We start from the raw sequence: 24,173 nt of genomic DNA, 5'->3' as shown, positions 1-24,173 counted from the left end.
CCCCCGCTGATCCCAAATCCCGCTGATCCCAAATCCCGGCGTCCCAAATCCCGGTGTCCCAAATCCCGGTGTCCCAAATCCCGCTGATCCCAAATCCCGCTGATCCCAAATCCCGGTGTCCCCTTTTCCACATCCTTCCCATCCCATTGACCTCCAGCATCCCAGGACCACGAATCGCACCCCATTCCCAACCCCATCATTCCCAACCCCATCATTCCCAATCCCATCATTCCCAATCCCATCATTCCCAATCCCATCATTCCCAACCCCATCATTCCCAATCCCATCATTCCCAACCCCATCATTCCCAATCCCATCATTCCCAATCCCATCATTCCCAATCACATTATTCCCAATCCCATCATTCCCATTCCCATCATTCCCATTCCCACCATTCCCAATCCCATTCCCATTATTGCCAATCCCATTATTCCCAATCCCATCATTCCCAATCCCAATCCCATCATTCCCAATCCCATTATTGCCAATCCCATCATTGCCAATCCCATTATTCCCAATCCCAATCCCATTATTCCCAATCACATTATTCCCAGTCCCATCATTCCCAATCCCACAATTCCCAATCCCAATCCCATTATTCCCAATCCCATTATTGCCAATCCCATTATTGCCAATCCCACCATTCCCAGAACTGCGTTGGCAGCTCCGTCCCGCTGCTCCTGGACCATGAAATCCCATTATTCCAAATCCCATCATTCCCAGTCCCATTATTGCCAATCCCATTAATCCCAATCCCATTATCCCCAATCCCATTCCATCCCATTCCCATTCCCGATCCCACCATTCCCAGAGCTGCATCGACGATTCCCTGCCCCTGGTCTGGCTGCTCCCGGACCATTCCCATCATTGCCATCATTCCCACCATTCCCAATCCCATCATTCCCATAATTCCCAATCCCACCATTCCCATTCCATTCCCATCATTCCCAATCCCATTCCCAATCCCATCATTCCCATTATTCCCATTCCCATCATTCCCATCATTCCCAATCCCATTCCCCTTCCCACCATTCCCTTTCCATTCCCATTCCCAATCCCATTCCCGCCATTCCCATTCCATTCCCACCATTCCCAATCCCAATCCCACCATTCCCACCATTCCCATTCCCACTCCATCCCATTCCCAATCCCATTCCCAATCCCATTCCCACCATTCCCATCATTCACCATCCCATCCCATTCCCATTCCCATCATTCCCATTCCCATTCCCAGAGCTGCATTGATGATTCCCTGCCCCTGGTCCAGCTGCTCCTGGACCATTCCCACCATTCCCAATCCCAATTCCGTAATTCCCAATCCCATTCCCATCATTCCCAATCCCATCATTCCCACCATTCCCATCATTCCATTCCCATTGCCATCATTCCCATCATTCCCAATCCCATTCCCACCATTTCCATTCCCAATCCCATTATTCCCATTAGCAATCCCATTCCCAATCCCATTCCCATTCCATTCCCACCATTCCAAATCCCACCATTCCCATAATTCCCATTCCCACCATTCCCCTTCCCATCATTCCTGTAATTCCCAGTCCCATCCCATTCCCATCCCATTCCCAATCCCATTCCCACCATTCCCATTCCATTCCCCTTCCCATTCCCATTCCATTCCCAGAGCTGCATCCACGATTCCCTGCCCCTGGCCCGGCTCCTCCTGGACCATTCCCAATCCCATTCCCACCATTCCCATTCCCAATCCCATTCCCATCCCATTCCCATCATTCCCATTCCATTCCCAGAGCTGCATCGACGATTCCCTGCCCCTGGCCCAGCTGCTCCTGGACCATTCCCAATCCCATTCCCACCATTCCCAATCCCATTCCCACCATTCCCATAATTCCCACCATTCCCATTCCATTCCCAATCCCATTCCCACCATTCCCAATCCCATTCCCACCATTCCCATAATTCCCACCATTCCCATTCCATTCCCATTCCCATTCTCATTCCCATTCCCAAACCCATTCCCAATCCCAATCCCATCATTCCCACCATTCCCAATCCCATCATTCCCACCATTCCCATTCCATTCCCAATCTCCCATTCCCATTCCCATTCCCATCCCATCCCATCGCATTCCCATTCCATTCCCAATCCCATTCCCATTCCCAATCCCATTCCCATTCCCAATCCCATTCCCATTCCTGCCATTCCCAGAGCTGCATCGACAATTCCCTGCCCGTGGCCCGGCTCCTCCTGCACCATTCCCACCGTTCCCAATCCCACCATTCCCAATCCCATTCCCACCATTCCCAATCCCATTCCCACCATTCCCAGCATTCCCATCATTCCATTCCCATTCCCATCATTCCCATAATTCCCAATCCCAATCCCATTCCCATCATTCCCACCATTCCCAATCCCATCCCATTCCCATCCCATTCCCAATCCCATTCCCACCATTCCCATTCCATTCCCAATCCCATTCCCATTCCCAATCCCATTCCCATCATTCCCATCCCATTCCCATTCCATCCCCAGAGCTGCATCGATGATTCCCTGCCCCTGGCCCGGCTCCTCCTGGACCATTCCCAATCCCATTCCCATAATTCCCACCATTCCCAATCCCATTCCCAATCCCATTCCCAATCCCATTCCCAATCCCATCATTCCCACCATTCCCAATCCCACCATTCCCAGTTCCATTCCCAATCCCATCCCATTCCCATTCCCAATCCCATTCCCACCATTCCCATTCCATCCCCAGAGCTGCATCGACGATTCCCTGCCCCTGGCCCGGCTCCTCCTGCACCATTCCCACCATTCCCAATCCCATTCCCACCATTCCCAATCCCATCCCCAATCCCATTCCCACCATTCCCATCATTCCCATCCCACCCCCAGAGCTGCATTGACGATTCCCTGCCCCTTGGTCCAGCTGCTCCTGGACCATTCCCACCATTCCCAATCCCATTCCCATTCCATTCCCAATCCCATCATTCCCACCATTCCCAATCCCATTCCCAATCCCATTCCCATTCCCATCCCATCCCATCCCCATTCCCATCCCCATTCCCATTCCATCCCCAGAGCTGCATCGACGATTCCCTGCCCCTGGTCCATCTCCTCCTGGACCATTCCCACCATTCCCAATCCCATCATTCTCACCATTCCCAATCCCACCATTCCCAATCCCATCCCATTCCCAATCCCACCATTCCCATCATCCCAATCCCATTCCCAGTCCCATTCCCATCCCATTCCCATTCCCATTCCCACCATTCCCATCCCATCCCATCCCATTCCATCCCCAGAGCTGCATCGACGATTCCCTGCCCCTGGCCCGGCTCCTCCTGCACCATTCCCACCATTCCCATTCCCTTCCCACCATTCCCAATCCCATTCCCAATCCCATTCCCATTCCCACCATTCCCATCATTCCCATCATTCCCAGAGCTGCATCGACGATTCCCTGCCCCTGGCCCGGCTCCTCCTGGACCATTCCCAATCCCATTCCCATAATTCCCACCATTCCCAATCCCATTCCCACCATTCCCAATCCCATCATTCCCACTATTCCCCATCCCATCATTCCCACCATTCCCAATCCCAATCCCATCCCATTTCCACCATTCCCACCATTCCCATTCCATTCCCAATCCCATTCCCATCATTCCCATTGCCATCGTTCCCATCATTTCCAATCCCATTCCCACCATTTCCATTCCCAATCCCAATCCCATCCTTCCCATTACCAATCCCATTCCCATTCCCAATCCCAATCCCATTCCATTCCCATCCCATTCCCATCATTCCCATTCCCATTCCCATCCCATCCCCAGAGCTGCATTGACGATTCCCTGCCCCTGGCCCGGCTCCTCCTGGACCATTCCCAATCTCATTCCCACCATTCCCAATCCCATTCCCATCCCATTCCCAATCCCACCATTCCCAATCCCAATCCCATTCCCATCCCATTCCCATCCCATCCCCAGAGCTGCATTGACGATTCCCTGCCCCTGGCCCGGCTGCTCCTGGACTCAGGCGCCGACGCCAACGCCCGCGATGCCGAGCTCTGGACCCCGCTGCACGCTGCCGCCACCTGCGGCCACCTGCGCCTGGTGCAGCTGCTGCTCCACAGGTACCTGGGGACACACACGGGGACACACCCGGGGACACACCCGGGGACAATGGGGACACCCCCCGGGGACAATGGGGACACCCCCGGGGACAATGGGGACACCCTTGGGGGACACCCTCGGGGGACAACATCGAGGACAATGGGGACACCCCCGGGGACACCCCCGGGGACACTGGGGACGCCCTCGGGGACAATGGGGACACCCTCGGGGACACCCTCGGGGACACTGGGGACGCCCTCGGGGACAATGGGGACACCCTCGGGGACACCCTCGGGGACACCCTCGGGGACACCCTCGGGGACAATGGGGACACCCCCGGGGACAATGGGGACACCCTCGGGGACACCCCTGGGACAATGGGGACACCCCCTGGGACAATGGGGACACCCTGGGGGACACCCTCGGGGACAATGGGGACACCCCCGGAGACACTGGGGACACATTCGAGGACAATGGGGACACCCTCGGGGACACTGGAGACACCCTTGGGGACACCCCCCGGGGACACCCCCGGGGACAATGGGGACACCCCCGGGGACACCCCCGGGGACACCCCCGGGGACACCCTTGAGGACAATGGGGGCACCCTCGGGGACACCCTCGGGGACACTGGGGACACCCCACAGGGACACCCCGGGGGACACTGGGGACAATAGGGACACCCACAGGGACACCCCCGAGGACAATGGGGGCACCCCCCGGGGACACTGGGGACACCCTCGAGGAAATGGGGACACCCCTGGGGACAATGGGGACACCCTTGGGGACACCCCCGGGGACACTAGGGATACCCTCGGGGACACCCTTGAGGACAAATGGGGACACCCTCGGGGACACCCTCGGGGACAATGGGGACACCCTCGAGGAAATGGGGACACCCATGGGGACACCCGTGGGGACACTCTCGATGACAATGGGGACACCCTTGGGGACACCCCCGGGGACACTGGGGACACCCCTGGGGACACTCTCGAGGACAATGGGGACACCCTCGGGGACACCCTCGGGGACAATGGGGACACTGGGGACACCCTCGGGGGACACCCCTGGGAACACCCCTGGGGACACCCTCGGGGACACCCCTGGGGAAACTGGGGACACCCTCGGGGACACTGGGGAACACCGTCAGGGACACCCTCGAGGACAATGGGGACACCCCCCGGGGACAATGGGGACACCCTCGGGGACACCCCTTCTGGGACAACGGGGACACCCTCGGGAACACCCATTCGGGGACAACGGGGACACCCTCGGGGGCACCGGGGACACCCACGGGGACAATGGGGACACCCTCGGGGACACCCTCGAGGACAACGGGGACACCCTCGGGGACACCCTCGGGGGCACCCTCGGGGACACCCCCGGGGACACTGGTGACACCCCTTGGGGACACCCATGGGGACACCCCCAGGGACAAATGGGGACGCCCTCGGGGACACCCCTGGGGACACCCTCAGGGGCACCCTCGAGGGCAATGGGGACACCCTCGGGGACACCCCCCGGGGACACTGGGGACACCCTCGGGGACAGTGGGGACACCCTCGGGGACACCCCCGGGGGCACTGGGGACACCCTCGAGGACAATGGGGACACCCTCGGGGGACACCCCTGGGGACACCCCCCGGGACACCCCCCGGGACACCCCCCGGGACACTGGGGACACCCTCGGGGACACCCTCAGGGACACCCCTGGGGACAATGGGGACACCCACAGGGACACCCTCGGGGACCAGGGGGACACACTCGGGGACAATGGGGACACCCTTGGGGACACACTCGGGGACAATGGGGACACCCTGGGGACACCCCCAGGGACAATGGGGACACCCTTGGGGACACCCCGGGGGACACCCTTGGGGACAATGGGGACACCCCTGGGGACAATGGGGACACCCTCGAGGACACCATCGAGGACAATGGGGACACCCTTGGGGACACCCTCGGGGACACCCCCCCATGGTGACACCGGCGCTGTCCCCTCAGCGGCGCCGACCTGCTGGCGGTGAACTCCGACGGGAACATGCCCTACGACCTGTGCGAGGACGAGGCCACGCTGGACTGCCTGGAGAGCGCCATGGCGCGGCAGGGTGGGCGCGGGCGGCGCCGCCGTCCCCGGGGCGGGCTGGCACCGGTGATGTCACCGATAATGTCACCGATAATGTCACCAATGATGTCACCCCCTCGTGGCAGGGATCACGCAGGAGCGCATCGAGGAGGCGCGGGCGGCCACGGAGCGCGCCATGGTGGCTGAGATCCGCGAGCTCGTGCGGCAGGGAAAGGAGCTGGACACGCCCCGGGGACAGCACGGGGGCACCCTGGTGTGTGGGGGTGGCACTGAGGGGACAGCATGGGGACAGCACGGGGGCACCCTGGTGTGTGGGGGTGGCACTGAGGGGACAGCATGGGGACAGCACGGGGGCACCCTGGTGTGTGGGGGTGGCACCCAGGGGACAGCCAGGGGACAGCCAGGGGACAGCACGGGGGTGGCACTGAGGGGACAGCCAGGGGACAGCACGGGGGCACCCTGGTGTGTGGGGGTGGCACCCAGGGGACAGCATGGGGACAGCACGGGGGTGGCACTGAGGGGACAGCAGGGGTGGCACTGAGGGGACAGCACGGGGACACCCTGGTGCGCGGGGGCGGCACTGAGGGGACAGCGGGAGCGGCACCGGGGTGGGGGGACAGCATAGGGGGGCACTGGGGCAGGGTGGCACCGGGGTCATTGAGGGGGCATTGAGGTGGCACCGGGGGCATTGAGGTGACATTGAGGTGGCACTGGGGGCATTGAGGAGGCACCGAGGTCATTGAGGGGTCATTGAGGGGGGATGGAGGTCATTGAGGGGGCATTGAGGGGGCACTGGGGTCATTGAGGGGGCACCGGGGTCATTGAGGGGGCATTGAGGTGAGACTGGGTTCATTGAGAGAGCACTGGGGTCATTGAGGGGACACTGGGCTCATTGAGGTGGCATTGAGGGGTCATTGAGGTGGCATTGAGGGGTCATTGAGGTGACACCGGGGTCATTGAGGGGGCACTGGGGTCATTGAGGGGGCATTGAGGGGGCACCGGGGTCATTGAGGTGGCACCGGGGTCATTGAGGTGGAACTGGTGTCATTGAGGGGGCATTGAGGGGACACTGGGGTCATTGAGGGGGCACCAGGGTCATGGAGGGGGCATTGAGGGGGCACCGGGGTCATTGAGGGGGGATTGAGGTGGCACCAGGGTCATTGAGGGGGCACCAGGGTCATTGAGGTGGCACCGGGGTCACTGAGGGGGCATTGAGGGGTCATTGAGGGGGCACTGGGGTCATTGAGGGGGCATTGAGGTGGCACCGGGGCCATTGAGGAGGCACCGGGGTCATTGAGGGGGCATTGAGGGCATTGAGGGGCATTGAGGTGGCACCGGGGTCATTGGAGGGGATGAGGGTGACACTGGGAGAGGATCAGGGTGACACTGGGGTGGGTCACTGGGTGGCACTGGGGTCACTGTGAGTGGATGAGGGTGACACTGGGGTCACTGGGTGACACTGGGGTCACTGGGTGAGGGTCCCCATGGCCCTGGTGACACTGGGTCAGGGTGGCACTGGGGTCACTGGGAGGGGATGAGGGTGACACTGGGAGGGTCAGGGTGACACTGGGAGCCACTGGATGAAGATTAGGGTGACATTGGGTGAGGATCAGGGTGACACTGGGGGTCACTGGGTGACACTGGGGGTCACTGGGTGAGGGTCCTCATGGCCATGGTGGCACTGGGAGAGGAGCAGGGTGACACTGGGAGTCACTGGGTGGCACTGGGGTGGCACTGGGGTCACTGGGAGGGTCACGGTGACACTGGGGGTCACTGGTTGAGGGTCCCCATGGCCCTGGTGACACTGGGAGGGGATGGGGGTGACACTGGGGTCATTGATGGGGGCTGAGGGTGGCACTGGGGTCACTGGGTGAGGATCAGGGTGACACTGGGGTCACTGGCACGGTCAGGGTGACACTGGGTGGCACTGGGGGGTCACTGGATGACAATCAGGGTGACACTGGGTGAGGATCAGGGTGACACTGGGGTGGGTCACTGGGTGGCATTGGGGGTCACTGGGAGGGTCAGGGTGACACTGGGGTCACTGGGTGAGGATCAGGGTGACACTGGGTGACGATCAGGGTGACACTGGGGACACTGGATGAGGATCAGGGTGACACTGGGGGTCACTGGGTGACACTGGGGTCACTGGATGAGGATCAGGGTGACACTGGGGGTCACTGGGTGACACTGGGGTCACTGGATGAGGATCAGGGTGACACTGGGGGTCACTGGGTGACACTGGGGTCACTGGATGAGGATCAGGGTGGCACTGGATGAGGATCAGGGTGACACTGGGTGGCATTGGGTGGCACTGGATGAGGATCAGGGTGACACTGGGGGGGTCACTGGGTCAGGGTGGCACTGGGGTCACTGGGAGGGGATGAGGGTGACACTGGGTGATGATCAGGGTGACACTGGGTGACACTGGGAGGGTCACTGGCTGAGGATCAGGGTGACACTGGGTGAGGATCAGGGTGACACTGGGGGTCACTGGGAGGGTCAGGGTGACACTGGGGGTCACTGGGAGGGTCAGGGTGACACTGGGGGTCACTGGGTGGCACTGGCTGAGGATCAGGGTGTCACTGGATGAGGCTCAGGGGTGACACTGGGGGTCACTGGGTGTCACTGGTGGTGTCACTGGATGAGGCTCAGGGTGACACTGGGTGGCACTGGGTGGCACTGGGGGTGGCACTGGGCGAGGATCATGGTGACACTGGGTGACACTGGGTGGCATTGGATGACGATCAGGGTGACACTGGGTGAGGATCAGGGTGACACTGGGGTTCACTGGGTGTCACTGGGTGTCACTGTGTGACACTGGGGTTCACTGGATGACAATCAGGGTGACATTGGGGGTCAGTGGGTGACACTGGGGGTCACTGGATGACAATCAGGGTGACACTGGGAGGGTCAGGGTGGCACTGGGTGGCACTGGGGTCACTGGGTCAGGGTGACACTGGGGTCATTGATGGGGGGTGAGGGTGGCACTGGGAGGGGATGAGGGTGACACTGAGAGGGTCAGGGTGACACTGGGGGTCACTGACTGAGGATCAGGGTGACACTGCAGGGGATGAGGGTGACACTGGGGGTCACTGGGTGACACTGGGGTTCACTGGGTGACACTGGGGTCACTGGGTGAGGATCAGGGTGACACTGGGGGTCACTGGGGGGTCACTGGATGACAATCAGGGTGACAGTGGGTGAGGATCAGGGTGACACTGGGGTGGGTCACTGGGTGACACTGGGGTCACTGGGAGGGTCAGGGTGACACTGGGGTGGGTCACTGGGTGAGGGTCCCCATGGCCCTGGTGACACTGGATGAGGATCAGGGTGACACTGGGTGACGATCAGGGTGGCACTGGGGGTCACTGGCTGAGGGTCAGGGTGACACTGGGGGTCACTGGGTGGCACTGGGGACACTGGATGAGGATCAGGGTGACACTGGGTGACACTGGGGTCACTGGCTGAGGGTCACGGTGACACTGGGGGTCACTGGGTGGCACTGGATGAGGATCAGGGTGACACTGGGAGTCACTGGGTGGCACTGGGGTCACTGGATGAGGATCAGGGTGACACTGGGGGTCACTGGGTGAGGATCAGGGTGACACTGGGGGTCACTGGGTGGCATTGGGTGGCACTGGATGAGGATCAGGGTGACATTGGGGGTCACTGGGTCAGGGTGGCACTGGGGTCACTGGGAGGGGATGAGGGTGACACTGGGAGGATCAGGGTGACCCTGGGGGTCACTGGATGAGGATCAGGGTGACACTGGGTGAGACTGGGAGCCACTGGGTGATGATCAGGGTGACACTGGGTGAGGATCAGGGTGACACTGGAGTCACTGGCAGGGTCAGGGTGACACTGGGAGTCACTGGGGGTCACTGGGTGGCACCGGGGGTCACTGGATGAAGATCAGGGTGACACTGGGTGGCACTGGGGTTCACTGGGTGGCACTGGGGTTCACTGGGTGACACTGGGATTCTCTGGGTGACACTGGGTGGCACTGGATGACAATCAGGGTGACACTGGGAGGATCAGGGTGGCACTGGGTGAGGATCAGGGTGGCACTGGGTGACACTGGGCGAGGCTCAGGGTGACACTGGGTGACACAGGGGTTCACTGGGTGACAATCAGGGTGACACTGGGGTTCACTGGGTGGCACTGGGTGACACTGGGTGGCACTGGATGACAATCAGGGTGACACTGGGAGGGTCAGGGTGGCACTGGGTGAGGATCAGGGTGGCACTGGGTGACATTGGGGTTCACTGGGTGACAATCAGGGTGACACTGGGTGGCATGGGGGTCACTGGGTGACACTGGGAGTGTCACTGTGTGTCACCGGTGGTGTCACCGGGCGAGTCTCACGGTGCCACCCCGGTGCCACCACCGCCGCCATTGTCCCTGTCCCTGTCCCCAGCTGCACGTGGCAGCCGCCCATGGGTACCTGGAGGCGGCCGAGCTGCTGCTGGCTCACGGTGCCGGCCCCGCCGCGCCCGACGCCGACGGCTGGCAGCCCCTGCACGCCGCCGCCTGCTGGGGACAGGTGTGTCACCCACACCCTCGGGGACATCCCCTCTGTCCCCAATTTTCCCAATTTTCCCCTTTTTCCACCCGTTTTGTCCCCTCCTTTCTGCAGGTGCAGCTGGCGGAGCTGCTGGTGGCTCACGGCGCCGAGCTGGGCGCCAAATCGCTGCTGGAGGAGACGCCCCTGGGTGGGTTTGGGGACGGTTTGGTGGCGCTCTGGTGGCACTTTGGTGGCGCTTTGGTGGCACTCTGGTGGCACTCTGGTGACGGGGGTGTTGTCACAGACGTGTGCGGGGATGAGGAGGTCCGGGCCAAGCTGCTGGAGCTGCAGCACAAGCGGGCGGCGGTGCTGAAATGCCAGGAGAGGCACAAATCCCTGCTCCAGAGGAGAACGTCCAGCGCCGGCAGCCGAGGGTGAGGACTGGAGGGGACAACACTGGGGTGGCATTGGGGACACCACAGGGGTGACATTGGGGACACCACAGGGGGACACCACAGGGGTGACATTGGGGTGACACACAGGGTCACAAATCCCTGCTCCAGAGGAGAACGTCCAGCGCCGGCAGCCGAGGGTGAGGATTGGAGGGGACACCACAGGGGTGACACTCAGGGGTGGCATTGGGGACACCACAGGGGACACCACAGGGGTGACACAGGGGTGACACAGGGGTGGCATTGGGGACACACGGGGTCACAAATCCCTGCTCCAGAGGAGAACATCCAGTGCCAGCAGCCGAGGGTGAGGACTGGAGGGGACACCACAGGGGTGACACTGGGGTGACACTGGGGACACCACAGGGGTGGCATTGGGGACACACAGGGTCACAAATCCCTGCTCCAGAAGAGAACGTCCAGTGCCAGCAGCCGAGGGTGAGGATTGGAGGGGACAACACTGGGGACACCACAGGGGTGACACTGGGGACACCACAGGGGTGACACTGGGGACACCACAGGGGTGACATTGGGGACCCCACAGGGGTGGCACTGGGGTGACACACAGGGGTGACACTGGGGACACCACAGGGGTGGCACTGGGGACACTGCAGGGGTGGCACTGGAGACACTGGAGGGACCAGGCTGACGCTGGGAGGTGCTCAGGGTGAAATCCCTGAAACCCCCCAATTCCCCAAACCCCCATAAATCCCCCAAAATTCATCATCCCGAAACCTCAGAGATCCTGAACCCCACCCACATCGCTCCCCAAAACCCCATAAACCCCCAAACCCCGAAATACCAAAACCCCCAAAATCTCCGAAACCCCAAAATCCCCATAAATCCCATAAACCCCCAAACCCCGAAATCCCAAAACCCCCATAATCTCCGAAACCCCAAAATCCCCATAAATCCCCCCATAATTCCAATAAATCCCAAACCCCCATAATCCCAAATGCCAAAACCCCACAATTCCCCAAACCCCATAATCCCCAAACCCCATAAATCCCAAAACCACACAAACCCCAAACCCCATAAACCCCATAATCCCCAAACCCCACAAATCCACAAAACCCCATAATTCCCAAACCCCATAAATCCCAAAACACCCATAAACCCCAAACCCCCCCAATTCCCATAAACCCCAAAGCCCCACAAATCACATAATCCCATAAACCCCCAAATCCCCCAAACCCCGAAATCCCAAAACCCCCATAATCTCCAAAGCCCCAAAATCCTCATAAACCCCCCCATAATTCCAATAAATCCCAAACCCCCATAATCCCAAATACCAAAACCCCACAAATCCCCAAACCCCATAAACCCCATAATCCCCAAACCCCATGAACCCCAAAACCCCATAATCCCCAAACCCCATAAATCCCCAAATCCCATGAATCCCAAACCCCATAAACCCCATAATCCCCAAACCCCACAAATCCACAAAACCCCATAATCCCCAAACCCCATAATCCCCAAACCCCATGAACCCCAAAACCCCCCAATTCCCGTAAACCCCAAAGCCCCACAAATCGCATAATCCCATAAACCCCATAAATCCCCAAACCCCATAATCCCCAAAACCCCATAAACCCCAAACCCCATAAATCCCCAAACCCCATAATCCCCAAAACACCCATAAACCCCAAACTCCCCCAATTCCCATAAACCCCAAAGCCCCACTAATCACATAATCCCAAAACCCCATAAACCCCCAAATCCCCCAAACCCCGAAATCCCAAAACCCCCATAATCTCCGAAACCCCAAAATCCCCATAAATCCCATAAACCCCCCCATAATTCCAATAAATCCCAAACCCCCATAATCCCAAATGCCAAAACCCCACAAATCCCCAAAACCCATAAACCCCATAATCCCCAAACCCCATGAACCCCAAAACCCCATAAATCCCCAAACCCCATAAATCCCAAAACCCCATGAACTCCAAAACCCCATAATCCCCAAACCCCACAAATCCACAAAACCCCATAAATCCCAAAACCCCACAAATCCCAAAACCACACAAATCCACAAACCCCACAAATCCACAAAACCCCATAAATCCCAAAACCCCACAAATCCACAAAACCCCATGAACCCCAAAACCCCACAAATCCCCAAAACGCCCAAAAACCCCAAACCCCCCCAATTCCCATAATCCCCAAACCCCACAAATCCACAAAACCCCATAAATCCCAAACCCCATAATCCCAAACCCCATGAACCCCAAAACCCCACAAATCCCCAAAACGCCCAAAAACCCCAAACCCCCCCAATTCCCATAAACCCCAAAGCCCCACAAATCGCATAATCCCATAAACCCCATAAACCCCAAAATCCCACAAATCCCCTAAACCCCATAAACCCCCCCCATAATTTCCATAAACCCCATAACCCCAAAACCCCACAAATCCCCCCCAAAACCCCACAAATCCCCCCCAAACCACACAAATCCCCAAACGCCTAAATCCCCAAAACCCCATGAAACCCAAATCCCCTAAACCCCATAATCCCCAAATTCCATAAATCCCAAACCCCAATAATTCCCCAAAACCCCCATAAACCCCAAACCCCACAAACCCCGATCCCCTGCGATGCTGAATTCCCATAAACCCCATAAAACCCCACAAAACCCCCCAAAATCCCCATAAAACCCCACAAAAACCCCACATGCCCTAAATCTTCTAAACCCCACAAAAACCACACAAAACCCCCCAAAAACCCCCTAAATCCCATAAAACCACACAAAACCCCACACAAACCCCATAAACCCCACAAAACCCCACACAAACCCCACAAACCTCCCACAAAAACCCCATAAATCCCATAAAACCCAACAAAAACCCCTTAAATCCCAGAAAACCACACAAAACCCCCATAAAACCCCACAAAACCCCCATAAAACCCCACAAAACCCCCATAAACCCCAATCCCTTGCAATCCTGAATTCCCATAGACCCCATACCCCACAAAAACCCCACAAAAACCCCACAAAAACCCCCATAAACCCCCATAAACCCCACAAAAACCCCATAAACCCTGGTCCCTTCTAATCCTGAATTCCCATGAACCCCACAAAACCCCATAAACCCCAAATGCCCTAAATCTTCTAAACCTCATAAACCCCCCCAAAAACCCCACAAAACCCCACAAAAACCACACAAAACCTCACAAAAACCCCCATAAACCCCAAATGCCCTAAATCTTCTACACCCCACAAAACCCCACACAAACCCCACACAAACCCCACAAACCCCACACAATCCCCATAAAATCCCACAAAAACCCTGCAAAAACCCCACAAAAACCCCACAAAACCCCCACAGAAACCCCATAAATCCCATAAACCCCAGAAAAAAAACCATAAAACCCCCCATAAACCCCACAAAACCCAAATGCCTAAATCTCCTAAACCCCACAAAACCCCCCAAAAACCCCACAAAAATCCCATCAACCCCCTAAATCCCTTAAAACCCCCCGAAACCCCAGAAAAACCCCATAAACCCCAAATGCCCTAAATCTTCTAAACCTCATAAACGCCCCACAAACCCCACAAAACCCCCATGAACCCCATAAACCCCAGTCCCTTGCAATCCTGAATTCCCATAAACACCATACCCCACAAAAACCCCCATAAACCCCATCAAAACCCCATAAACTCCACAAAACCCCACAAAACCCCACACAAACCCCACAAAACTTCACAAAACCCCACAAAACCCCAGACAAAACCCCACAAAAACCCCACACAAACCCCACAAAACCCCCACAAAACTTCACAAAACCCCATAAACCCCACAAAACCCCACACAAACCCCATAAACCCCACAAAACCCCCCCAAAAACCCCATAAACCCCAAATGCCCTAAATCTTCTAAACCCCACAAAACCCCCCATAAACCCCACAAAAACCCCACAAAACTTCACAAATCCCCCCAAAAACCCCACACAAACCCCACACAAACCCCATAAACCCCACACAAACCCCACAAAAATCCCACAAAAACCCACAAAATCCCATAAAACCCAACAAAAACCCCTTAAATTCCATAAAACCACAGAAAACCACACAAAACCCCCATAAAACCCCACAAAAACCCCACAAAACTTCACAAAACCTCCACAAACCCCGATCCCTTGCAATCCTGAATTCCCATAAACCCCATAAATCCCCACAAAAAAAAACCCACAAACCCCACAAAACCCCACACAAACCCCACACAAACCCCACACAAACCCCATAAATCCCACACAAACCCCACAAAACCCCATAAAAACCCCACACAAACCCCACACAATCCCCATGGCAGGAAGGTGGTTCGCCGCGCCAGCCTCTCGGAGCGCTCCAGCCGCTACCGCCGGGAGCTGCAGCGCGAGGCCATCGTCTGGGGACACCCTGGGGACAGCGAGGACGAGGACAGGGCCACCGCCACTGTCACCACTGCCACTGTCACCACTGCCACTGTCACCTCTGTCACCGCCAAGGGCACCGAGACACGGCCACCGCTGGCACCGGCCTGCGGAGGGGCTGGGGTGAGGGACAGCGGGGACATCAGAGGGGACATTGGGGATGTTGGGGACATGAGGGACATCAAGGACATCGGGGACATTTGGGGATTGGGGACACTGGGAATGTCGGGGATAAGGGACATTGGGCACATCAGGGACATCAGGAGCACCTCAGGAGTGAGGGACACTGGAGACATTGGGGACATCAGGGACATTGGGGGATTGGGGACACTGGGGACGTCAGGGATAAGGGACACTGGGGAAATTGGGGACATCTCAGGGGTGAGGGACACTGGAGACATTGGGGACATTGGGGACATCAGGGACGTTGGGGGACATTGGGAGACATTAGGGACATTGGGGACATTGGGGGATTGGGGACAAGGGACATTGGGGATATCGGGGACATTGGGGATATCGGGGACATTGGGGCTGTTGGAGGATTGGGGGCATTGGGAGATTGGGGACATCGGGGGATTGGGGACAGTGGGGATGTTGGGGACATAAGGGACATTGGGGACATCAGGGACACCTCAGGGGTGTGGGACACTGGAGACATTGGGGACATCGGGGACATCAGGGGAATTGGGGACATCAGGAATGTTGGGAGACACTGGGGATGTTGGGGCTACTGGGGACATCAGGGACGTTGGGGGACATTGGGGATATTGGGGATGAAGGACATTGGGGACATTGGGGGGACTGCGGACATTGGGGACATTGAGGGCATTGGGGACATTGGGGGCATTGGGGACATCAGGGACATCAAGGACATTGGGGTCATTGGGGGATTGGGGACATTGTAGACATCAGGGACATTGGGGACATTGGGCATATTGCTGACATCAAGGACATCAGGGGACATTGGAGACACTGGGGACATTGGGGATGTTGGGGGTGAAGGACATTGGGGACACCTCGGGGACAGCGAGGACGAGGACAGGGCCACCACCACCACCACTGTCACCACTGCCACTTTCACCTCTGTCACTGTCACCACTGAGGGCACGGCCACCGAGACACGGCCACCACTGGCAGCGGCCCGCGGAGGGGCTGGGGTGAGGGACAGAGGGGACATCAGAGGGGACATCGGGGGATTGGGGATGTTGGGGATAAGGGACATTGGGGACATTGGGGATGTCAGGGACATTGGGGACATCAGGGGATTGAGGACATCAGGAACATTGGGGGACATTGGGGACATTGAGGGCATTAGGGCTATTGGGGACATCAAGAACATTGGGGTCATTGGGGACATCAAGAACATCAGGGGACATTGGAGACACTGGGGACATTGAGGACATTGAGGACATTTGGGATGTTGGGGGTGAAGGACATTGGGGACACCCCGGGGACAGCGAGGACGAGGACAGGGCCGCCACTGCCACCACTGCCGCCACTGCTGCCATTGTCACCTCTGTCACTGTCACCGCTGAGGGCACGGCCAGCAAGACACGGCCACCGCTGGCACCGGCCTGCAGAGGGGCTGGGGTGAGGGACAGCAGGGACATCAGAGGGGACAGTGGGGACATCGGGGGATTGGGGACATCGGGGACATTGAGGGATTGGGGACACTGGGGATGTTGGGGACGTTGGGGACATCAGGGACGTTGGGGGACATTGGGAGACATTAGAGACATTGGGGACACCTAGGGGTGAGATACATTGGAGACATTGGGGACATCAGGGACACTGGGGGATTGGGGACATTGGGGACGTCAGGGACATTGGGGACACCTAAGGAGTGAGGGACACTGGGGACATTGGGGACATTGGGGGATTGGGGACACTGGGGACGTCGGGGATAAGGGACATTGGGGATATCAGGGACATCGGGGACATCGGGGACACCTCAGGGGTGAGGGACACTGGAGACATTGGGGACATTGGGGACATTGAGGGCATTGGGGCTATTGGGGACATTGGGGGATTGGGGACATTGTAGACATCAGGGACATTGGGGACACTGGACATAGTGGGGACATCAAGGACATCAGGGGACATTGGAGACACTGGGGACATTGGGGATGTTGGGGATGAAGGACATTGGGGACATGGGGGACTGGGAGCATTGGGGACACCTCGGGTGTAAGAACATTGGGGGTGAGGGACACTGGGGACATTGGGGATGTTGGGGGTGAAGGACATTGGGGACACCCTGGGGACAGTGAGGACGAGGACAGGGCCACCACTGCCAGCACTGCTGCCACTGTCACCGCTGTCACTGTCACCGCTGAGGGCACGGCCAGCGAGACACGGCCACCGCTGCCAGCGGCCGGTGGAGGGGCTGGGGTGAGGGACAGCGGGGACATCAGAGGGGACAGAGGGGACACTGCGGGATTGGGGACACTGGGGATGTTGGGGATGTCGGGGACATTGAGGACATTGGGGACACCTCAGGGGTGAGGGACACTGGAGACTTTGGGGACACGGGAGATATTGAGGACATCGGGGACATCAGGGACATCGGGGACATCAGGGGATTGGGGACACTGGGGATGTCGGGGATAAGGGACATTGGGGACATCAGGGACATTGAGGACACTGAGGGGATTGGGGGATTGGGGATGTTGGGGACATTGGGGATAAGGGACATTGGGGACACCTCAGGGGTGAGGGACACTGGAGACATTGGGGATATTGGGGACACTGGAGACATTGAGGACATTGGGGATGTTGGGGGTGAAGGACATTGGGGACACCTCGGGGACAGCGAGGACGAGGACAGGGCCACCACCACTGCCACTGCTGCTGTCACTGCTGCCATTGTCACCTCTGTCACCGCCGAGGGCACGGCCAGTGAGACACGGCCACCGCTGGCAGCGGCCTGCGGAGGGGCTGGGGTGAGGGACAGAGGGGACATCAGAGGGGACAGAGGGGACACTGCGGGGGTGAGGGACATTGGAGACATTGGGGACATTGGAGACATCGGGGGAATTGAGGAGATCAGGAACGTTGGGGGCCATTGGGGACATTGAGGGCATTGGGGCTATTGGGAACATCAAGAACATTGGGGTCATTGTAGACATCAGGGACATTGGGGACATCAAGGACATCAAGAACATTGGAGACACTGGGGACATTGAGGACATTGGGGATGTTGGGGGTGAAGGACATTGGGGACACCCTGGGGACAGCGAGGACGAGGACAGGGCCGCCACTGCCACCACTGCTGCCACTGTCACCTCTGTCACTGTCACCACTGAGGGCACGGCCAGCGAGACACAGCCCCACTGCCAGCGGCCGGTGGAGGGGCTGGGGTGAGGGACAGAGGGGACATCGGGGGATTGGGGACGCCTCAGGGGTGAGGGATATTGGAGACTTTGGGGACATTGGAGACATCAGGAACATCAAGGACATTGGGGACATTGGGGACATCGGGGGATTGGGGACACTGGGGATGTTGGGGATGTCGGGGATAAGGGACATTGAGGACATTGGGGACACCTCAGGGGTGATGGACATTGGGGACATGGGAGACATTGGGGACATTGGGGACATCAGGGACATTGGGGACATTTGGGATGTTGGGGGTGAAGGACATTGGGGACACCCTGGGGACAGCGAGGACGAGGACAGGGCCACCACTGCCACCACTGCTGCCACTGTCACCTCTGTCACTGTCACCACTGAGGGCACGGCCAGCGAGACACGGCCACGGCTGGCACCAGCCTGCAGAGGGGCTGGGGTGAGGGACAGAGGGGACAGAGGGGACAGTGGGGACAGAGGGGACTTTGGGGACACCTCAGGGGTGAGGGACATTGGGGGATTGGGGACATTGGGGGATTGGGGACGTCAGGGATAAGGGACATTGGGGACACCTCAGGGGTGAGAGACATTGGGGACCTTGAGGACACTGGAGATATTGAGGACATTGGGGACGTTGGGGATAAGGGACATTGGGTACATCAGGGACATTCAGGACATTGGGGACACCTCAGGGGTGAGAGACACGGGTGACACTGGGGACATTGGGGGATTGGGGACACTGGGGACGTCAGGGACATTGGAGACATTGGGGACATCAAGGACATTGGGGACACTGGGGACGTTGGGGATAAGGGACATTCGGGATATCGGGGACACTGGGGACACCTCAGGGGTGAGGGACATTGGAGACATTGGGGACATTGGGGGATTGGGGACACTGGCGATGTCAGGGATGTCGGGGATAAGGGACATCGGGGACATTGGGGACGTGAGGGACATCAAGGACATTTGGGACATTGGGGACACCTCAGGGGTGAGGGACAGTGGAGACATTGGGGACATCAGGGACATTCAGGATGTTGGGGGATTGGGGATGTTGGGGACATTGGGGACATCGGGGACGTCGGGGACATCGGGGACATCGGGGACATCAGGGGACATTGGGGACACCTTGGGTGTAAGAACATTGGGGGTGAGGGACACCGGGGACATTGGGGACATTGGGGACATCGGGGGTGAAGGACATTGGGGACATCGGGGACAGCGAGGGTGAGGACAGGGCCACCACCACTGCCACCACCGAGGGCACGGCCAAGGGGGCGGGGCTGGGGTGAGGGACAGCGGGGACATCGGGGACATTGGGGGTGAAGGACATTGGGGACAGCGGGGACATTGAGGACATCAGGAGTGAAGGACATTGGGGACAGCGGGGACATTGGGGACATCAGGAGTGAAGGACATTGGGGACATTGGGGACACTGGGGACACCTCGGGGGACTGGGGACACCTCAGGGATGAGGGACATTGAGTTCATTGGGGGTGATGGACACTGGGGACATTGGGGACAACACAGGACCTTGGGGACAACGTGGGGACAATGTGGAGGGACATTAGGGTGAGGGACCTTGGGGACATCATGGGACCTTGGGGACATTGGGGGGACCCTGGGGACATCATGGGGGCTTGTGGACCTTGGGGACATTGTGGGACCTTGGGGACATTGGGGGGACCCTGGGGACGTCATGGGGGCTTGGGGACCTTGGGGACATTGTGGGATTGGGGACAATGAGGACAACATGGAGGACATTGGGGACAATGTGGGGGTGAGGGACCTTGGGGACAATGGGGGACCTTGGGGACAACATGGGGTGGACGTTGGGGACATTGGGGGTGACACTGGTGTGAGGGACACTGGGGACATCAGGGACATTGGGAGTGAAGGACCTTGGGGACAATGTGGGACCTTGGGGACATTGGGAGTGAAGGACCTTGGGGACAATGTGGGACCTTGGGGACAATGTGGGACAATGTGAGGGGACCTTGGGGACATTGTGGGACCTTGGGGACATTAAAGGTTGAGGACCTTGGGGACCTTGGGGGGGACATTGGGGCTGAGGGACCTTGGGGACATTGGGGGGGACATTGGGGGTGAGGGACCTTGGGGACATTGGAGGACATTGGGGACAATGTGAGGGGACCTTGGGGACAACAAGGATTGAGAACCTTGGGGACAATGTGGGACAATGGGGACATTGAGGGTTGAGGACCTTGGGGACAACGTGGGACCTTGGGGACATTGAGGGTTGAGGACCTTGGGGGACATTGGAAGTTGGGTCCTTGGGGACATTGTGGGACCTTGGGGGTGAGGGACCTTGGGGACATTGGGGACATTGGGGGACCTTGGGGGACACTGGGGACAATGTGAGGGGACCTTGGGGACATTGAGGGTTGAGGACCTTGGGGACATTGGGGGGGGGGGCATTGGGGGTGAGGGGACCTTGGGGACAACGTGGGACACTGGGGACATCAGGGACAATGTGAGGGGACCTTGGGGACATTGTGGGACCTTGGGGACATTGAGGGTTGAGGACCTTGGGGACATCGTGGGACATTGGGGGTGAGGGACCTTGGGAACCTTGGGGACATTGGGGACAATGTGAGGGGACATTGGGGGTGAGGGACATTGGGGGACCTTGAGGACATTGGGGACACTGGGGACACCGTGAGGGGACCTTGGGGACATCGAGGGTTGAGGACCTTGGGGGACCTTGGGGACACTGGGGGACACTGGGGACATTGGTGGGGTTGAGGACCTTGGGGGGGACATTGGGGGACCTTGGGGACATTGAGGGTTGAGGACCTTGGGGACAGCATGGGGTGACACCAGTGACTCTGTGACACCAGCAGGGGACGACACTCGTGCTCAGGGTGACACCGGGGAGGGGACAACGGTGACACCGCTGGGGACAAACCCCGAGTGTCCCCATTGTCCCCACCGTCCCCATTGTCACCTGTCCCCTTTTCTTTGTCCCCTCAGGACCCGTCCTCGGTGCCACCCTGGCCGTGCCCCCAGCCCAACGGCGCCGCCGTGTCCCCGCTGTCCCCAGGGTCCCCTGGCTGTCCCCCGGCGCCCTCGGGTGACCGCGGCCACCCCCACACCTTGGCCGACCTCAAGCGGCTCCGAGCGGCCGCCAAAACCCCAAAGAGCGACCCCAAAAACCCCCAAAAAAACCCCCAAAAAAACCCCCTCGGGGACATTGGGGACACCCTCGGGGACATTGGGGACACCCTTGGGGACATTGGGGACAGCCCCGGGGAGCCGCCCCTGCTGCGGCTGAGGGCCCCGCAGGGCCCCGGGCGGGAGCAGCGGCGCTGCTGCCGCCTCCTGTGAGCGCGGATTTGGGGCTTTTGGGGCTTTTGGGGTCACCCCGAAACCTTTGGGGTCACCCCCGTTGTCCCTTTGTGCGTGCGCGGTGTCCCCAAAAGGGACTTTTTGTGTCCCTTTTTGTGTCCCTTTTTGTGTCCCTTTTTGGGTCCCTTTTTGGGTCCCTTTTTGGGTCCCTTTTTGGGTCCCTTTTTGTGTCCCTTTTTGTGTCCCTTTTTGGGTCCCCAAGTGTTTGGGGACAAGGAACAAATGTGAGGTGGTGGCAGCAGCAGCGGTGTCGGCGTGGATTTGTTAATTTGGGGTTTTTGGGGTTTTTGGGGTTTTTGGGGTTTGTTTTAATGGGAAATGGCCCCAAAATTGGGGTGGGGATGGGAGACCCCAAAAGTCACATTTGGAGTTGGGGGAACGGGACAGGGACCCCAAAATTGGATTTGGGGTTTTGGGATCCCCTAAATCCTATAGGGAAGCCTAAATCCACATTTGGGGTTTTGGGAACCCCTAAATCCTACAGGAAAGTTTTAGGATCCCCTAAATTCACATTTGGGGTTTTCGGATCCTCTAAATCCTATAGGGAAGATTTGGGATCCCCTAAATCCACATTTGGGGTTTTCGGATGCCCAAATCCACATTTGGGATTTTGGGAACCCCTAAATCCTACAGGGAAATTTTGGGGTGCCCTAAATCCACATTTGGGGTTTTGGGATCCCAAATCCACATTTGGGGCCTTTTGGGGCTTTTGGGGTCGCCCTGAAACCTTTGGGGTCGCCCCCGTTGTCCTTTTGTGTCCCTTTTTGTGTCCCTTTTGTGTCCCTTTTTGGGTCCCTTTTGTGTCCCTTTTTGTGTCCCTTTTGTGTCCCTTTTAGGGTCCCTTTTGGGTCCCTTTTTGGGTCCCTTTTTGGGTCCCTTTTTGGGTCCCCAAGTGTTTGGGGACAAGGAACAAATGCGAGGAGGTGGCAGCAGCAGCGGTGTCGGCGTGGATTGGTTATTTTGGGGTTTGGTTATTTTGGGGGTTTTTGGGGTTTTTGGGGTTTGTTTTAATGGGAAATGGCCCCAAAATTGGGTTGGGGATGGGAGACCCCAAAAGTCACATTTGGGTTGTGGGGGCCAGGGGGGGATGGGACAGGGACCCCAAAATTGATTTGGGGTTTGGGGATCCCCTAAATCCTATAGGGAAGCCTAAATCCACATTTGGGGTTTTGGGATCCTTGAAATCCATATTTGGGGCTTTGGGAAACCCTAAATCCTACAGGGAAGTTTTGAGATCCCCCAAATCCCACCGGGAACTTTTGGGGACCCCCAGATCCACATTTGGGGTTTGGGAACCCCTAAATCCCACAGGGAACCCCAAATCCACATTTGGGGTTTTGGGATCCTCTAAATCCTATAGGGAAGATTTGGGATCCCCAGATCCACATTTGGGGTTTTGGGGTCCCCAGATCCACATTTGGGGTTTTGGGATCCCAAATTCCACATTTGGGGTTTTTGGGCCTTTTAGGGTCGCAGCAGCGGTGTCGGCGTGGATTGGTTATTTTGGGGTTTTTGGGGTTTTGTTATTTTGGGGGTTTTGGGGCTTTTGGGGTTTTTTGGGGTTTTTTGGGGTTTTTTGGGATTTTGTTATTTTGGGGTTTTTGGGGTTTTTGGGGTTTTGTTATTTTGGGGTTTTTGGGGTTTTTGGAGTTTTTTAAATGGGAAATGGCCCCAAAATTGGGTTGGGGATGGGAGACCCCAAAAGTCACATTTGGAGTTGGGGGAACGGGACAGGGACCCCAAAATTGATTTGGGGTTTTGGGATTCCCTAAATCCTACAGGGAAGTTCTGGGGTGCCCTCAATCCTATAGGGAAGATTTGGGATCCCCTAAATCCACGTTTGACGTTTTGGGATCCCCTAAATCCTATAGGAAACTTTTAGGATCCCCCAAATCCTATATGGGGTTTTGG

The 24,173-nt window shown here is 58.1% G+C and overlaps 1 protein-coding gene across 3 annotated transcripts in view; it reads left to right on the top strand.

The window, feature by feature from the left end:
- Positions 1-22,540, top strand: part of PPP1R16A (protein phosphatase 1 regulatory subunit 16A) — a 48,403-nt gene extending 25,863 nt beyond the window's left edge. For 2 of the 3 annotated variants that reach the window (XM_077189928.1, XM_077189934.1), the window contains exons 4-11: positions 3,960-4,105; positions 6,090-6,193; positions 6,297-6,424; positions 10,592-10,717; positions 10,811-10,886; positions 10,983-11,112; positions 15,442-15,664; positions 21,888-22,539. In XM_077189928.1, the coding sequence (XP_077046043.1) occupies positions 3,960-4,105; positions 6,090-6,193; positions 6,297-6,424; positions 10,592-10,717; positions 10,811-10,886; positions 10,983-11,112; positions 15,442-15,664; positions 21,888-22,241 (1,287 nt within the window). In that variant the 3' untranslated portion in view covers positions 22,242-22,539. Of the gene's footprint in view, positions 1-3,959; positions 4,106-6,089; positions 6,194-6,296; positions 6,425-10,591; positions 10,718-10,810; positions 10,887-10,982; positions 11,113-15,441; positions 15,665-21,887 lie in introns of all 3 variants that reach the window. The other variant, XM_077189940.1, reaches the window with a different exon arrangement.
- Positions 22,541-24,173: the final 1,633 nt, after the last annotated feature.

The sequence above is a fragment of the Agelaius phoeniceus genome, chromosome 1 (genome assembly GCF_051311805.1).
Source record: "Agelaius phoeniceus isolate bAgePho1 chromosome 1, bAgePho1.hap1, whole genome shotgun sequence".
Classification (NCBI taxonomy): Eukaryota; Metazoa; Chordata; class Aves; order Passeriformes; family Icteridae; genus Agelaius; species Agelaius phoeniceus.
The sequence above is the reverse complement of the archived record's forward strand: the minus strand, read 5'-3'. Positions and strand labels throughout refer to the sequence as shown.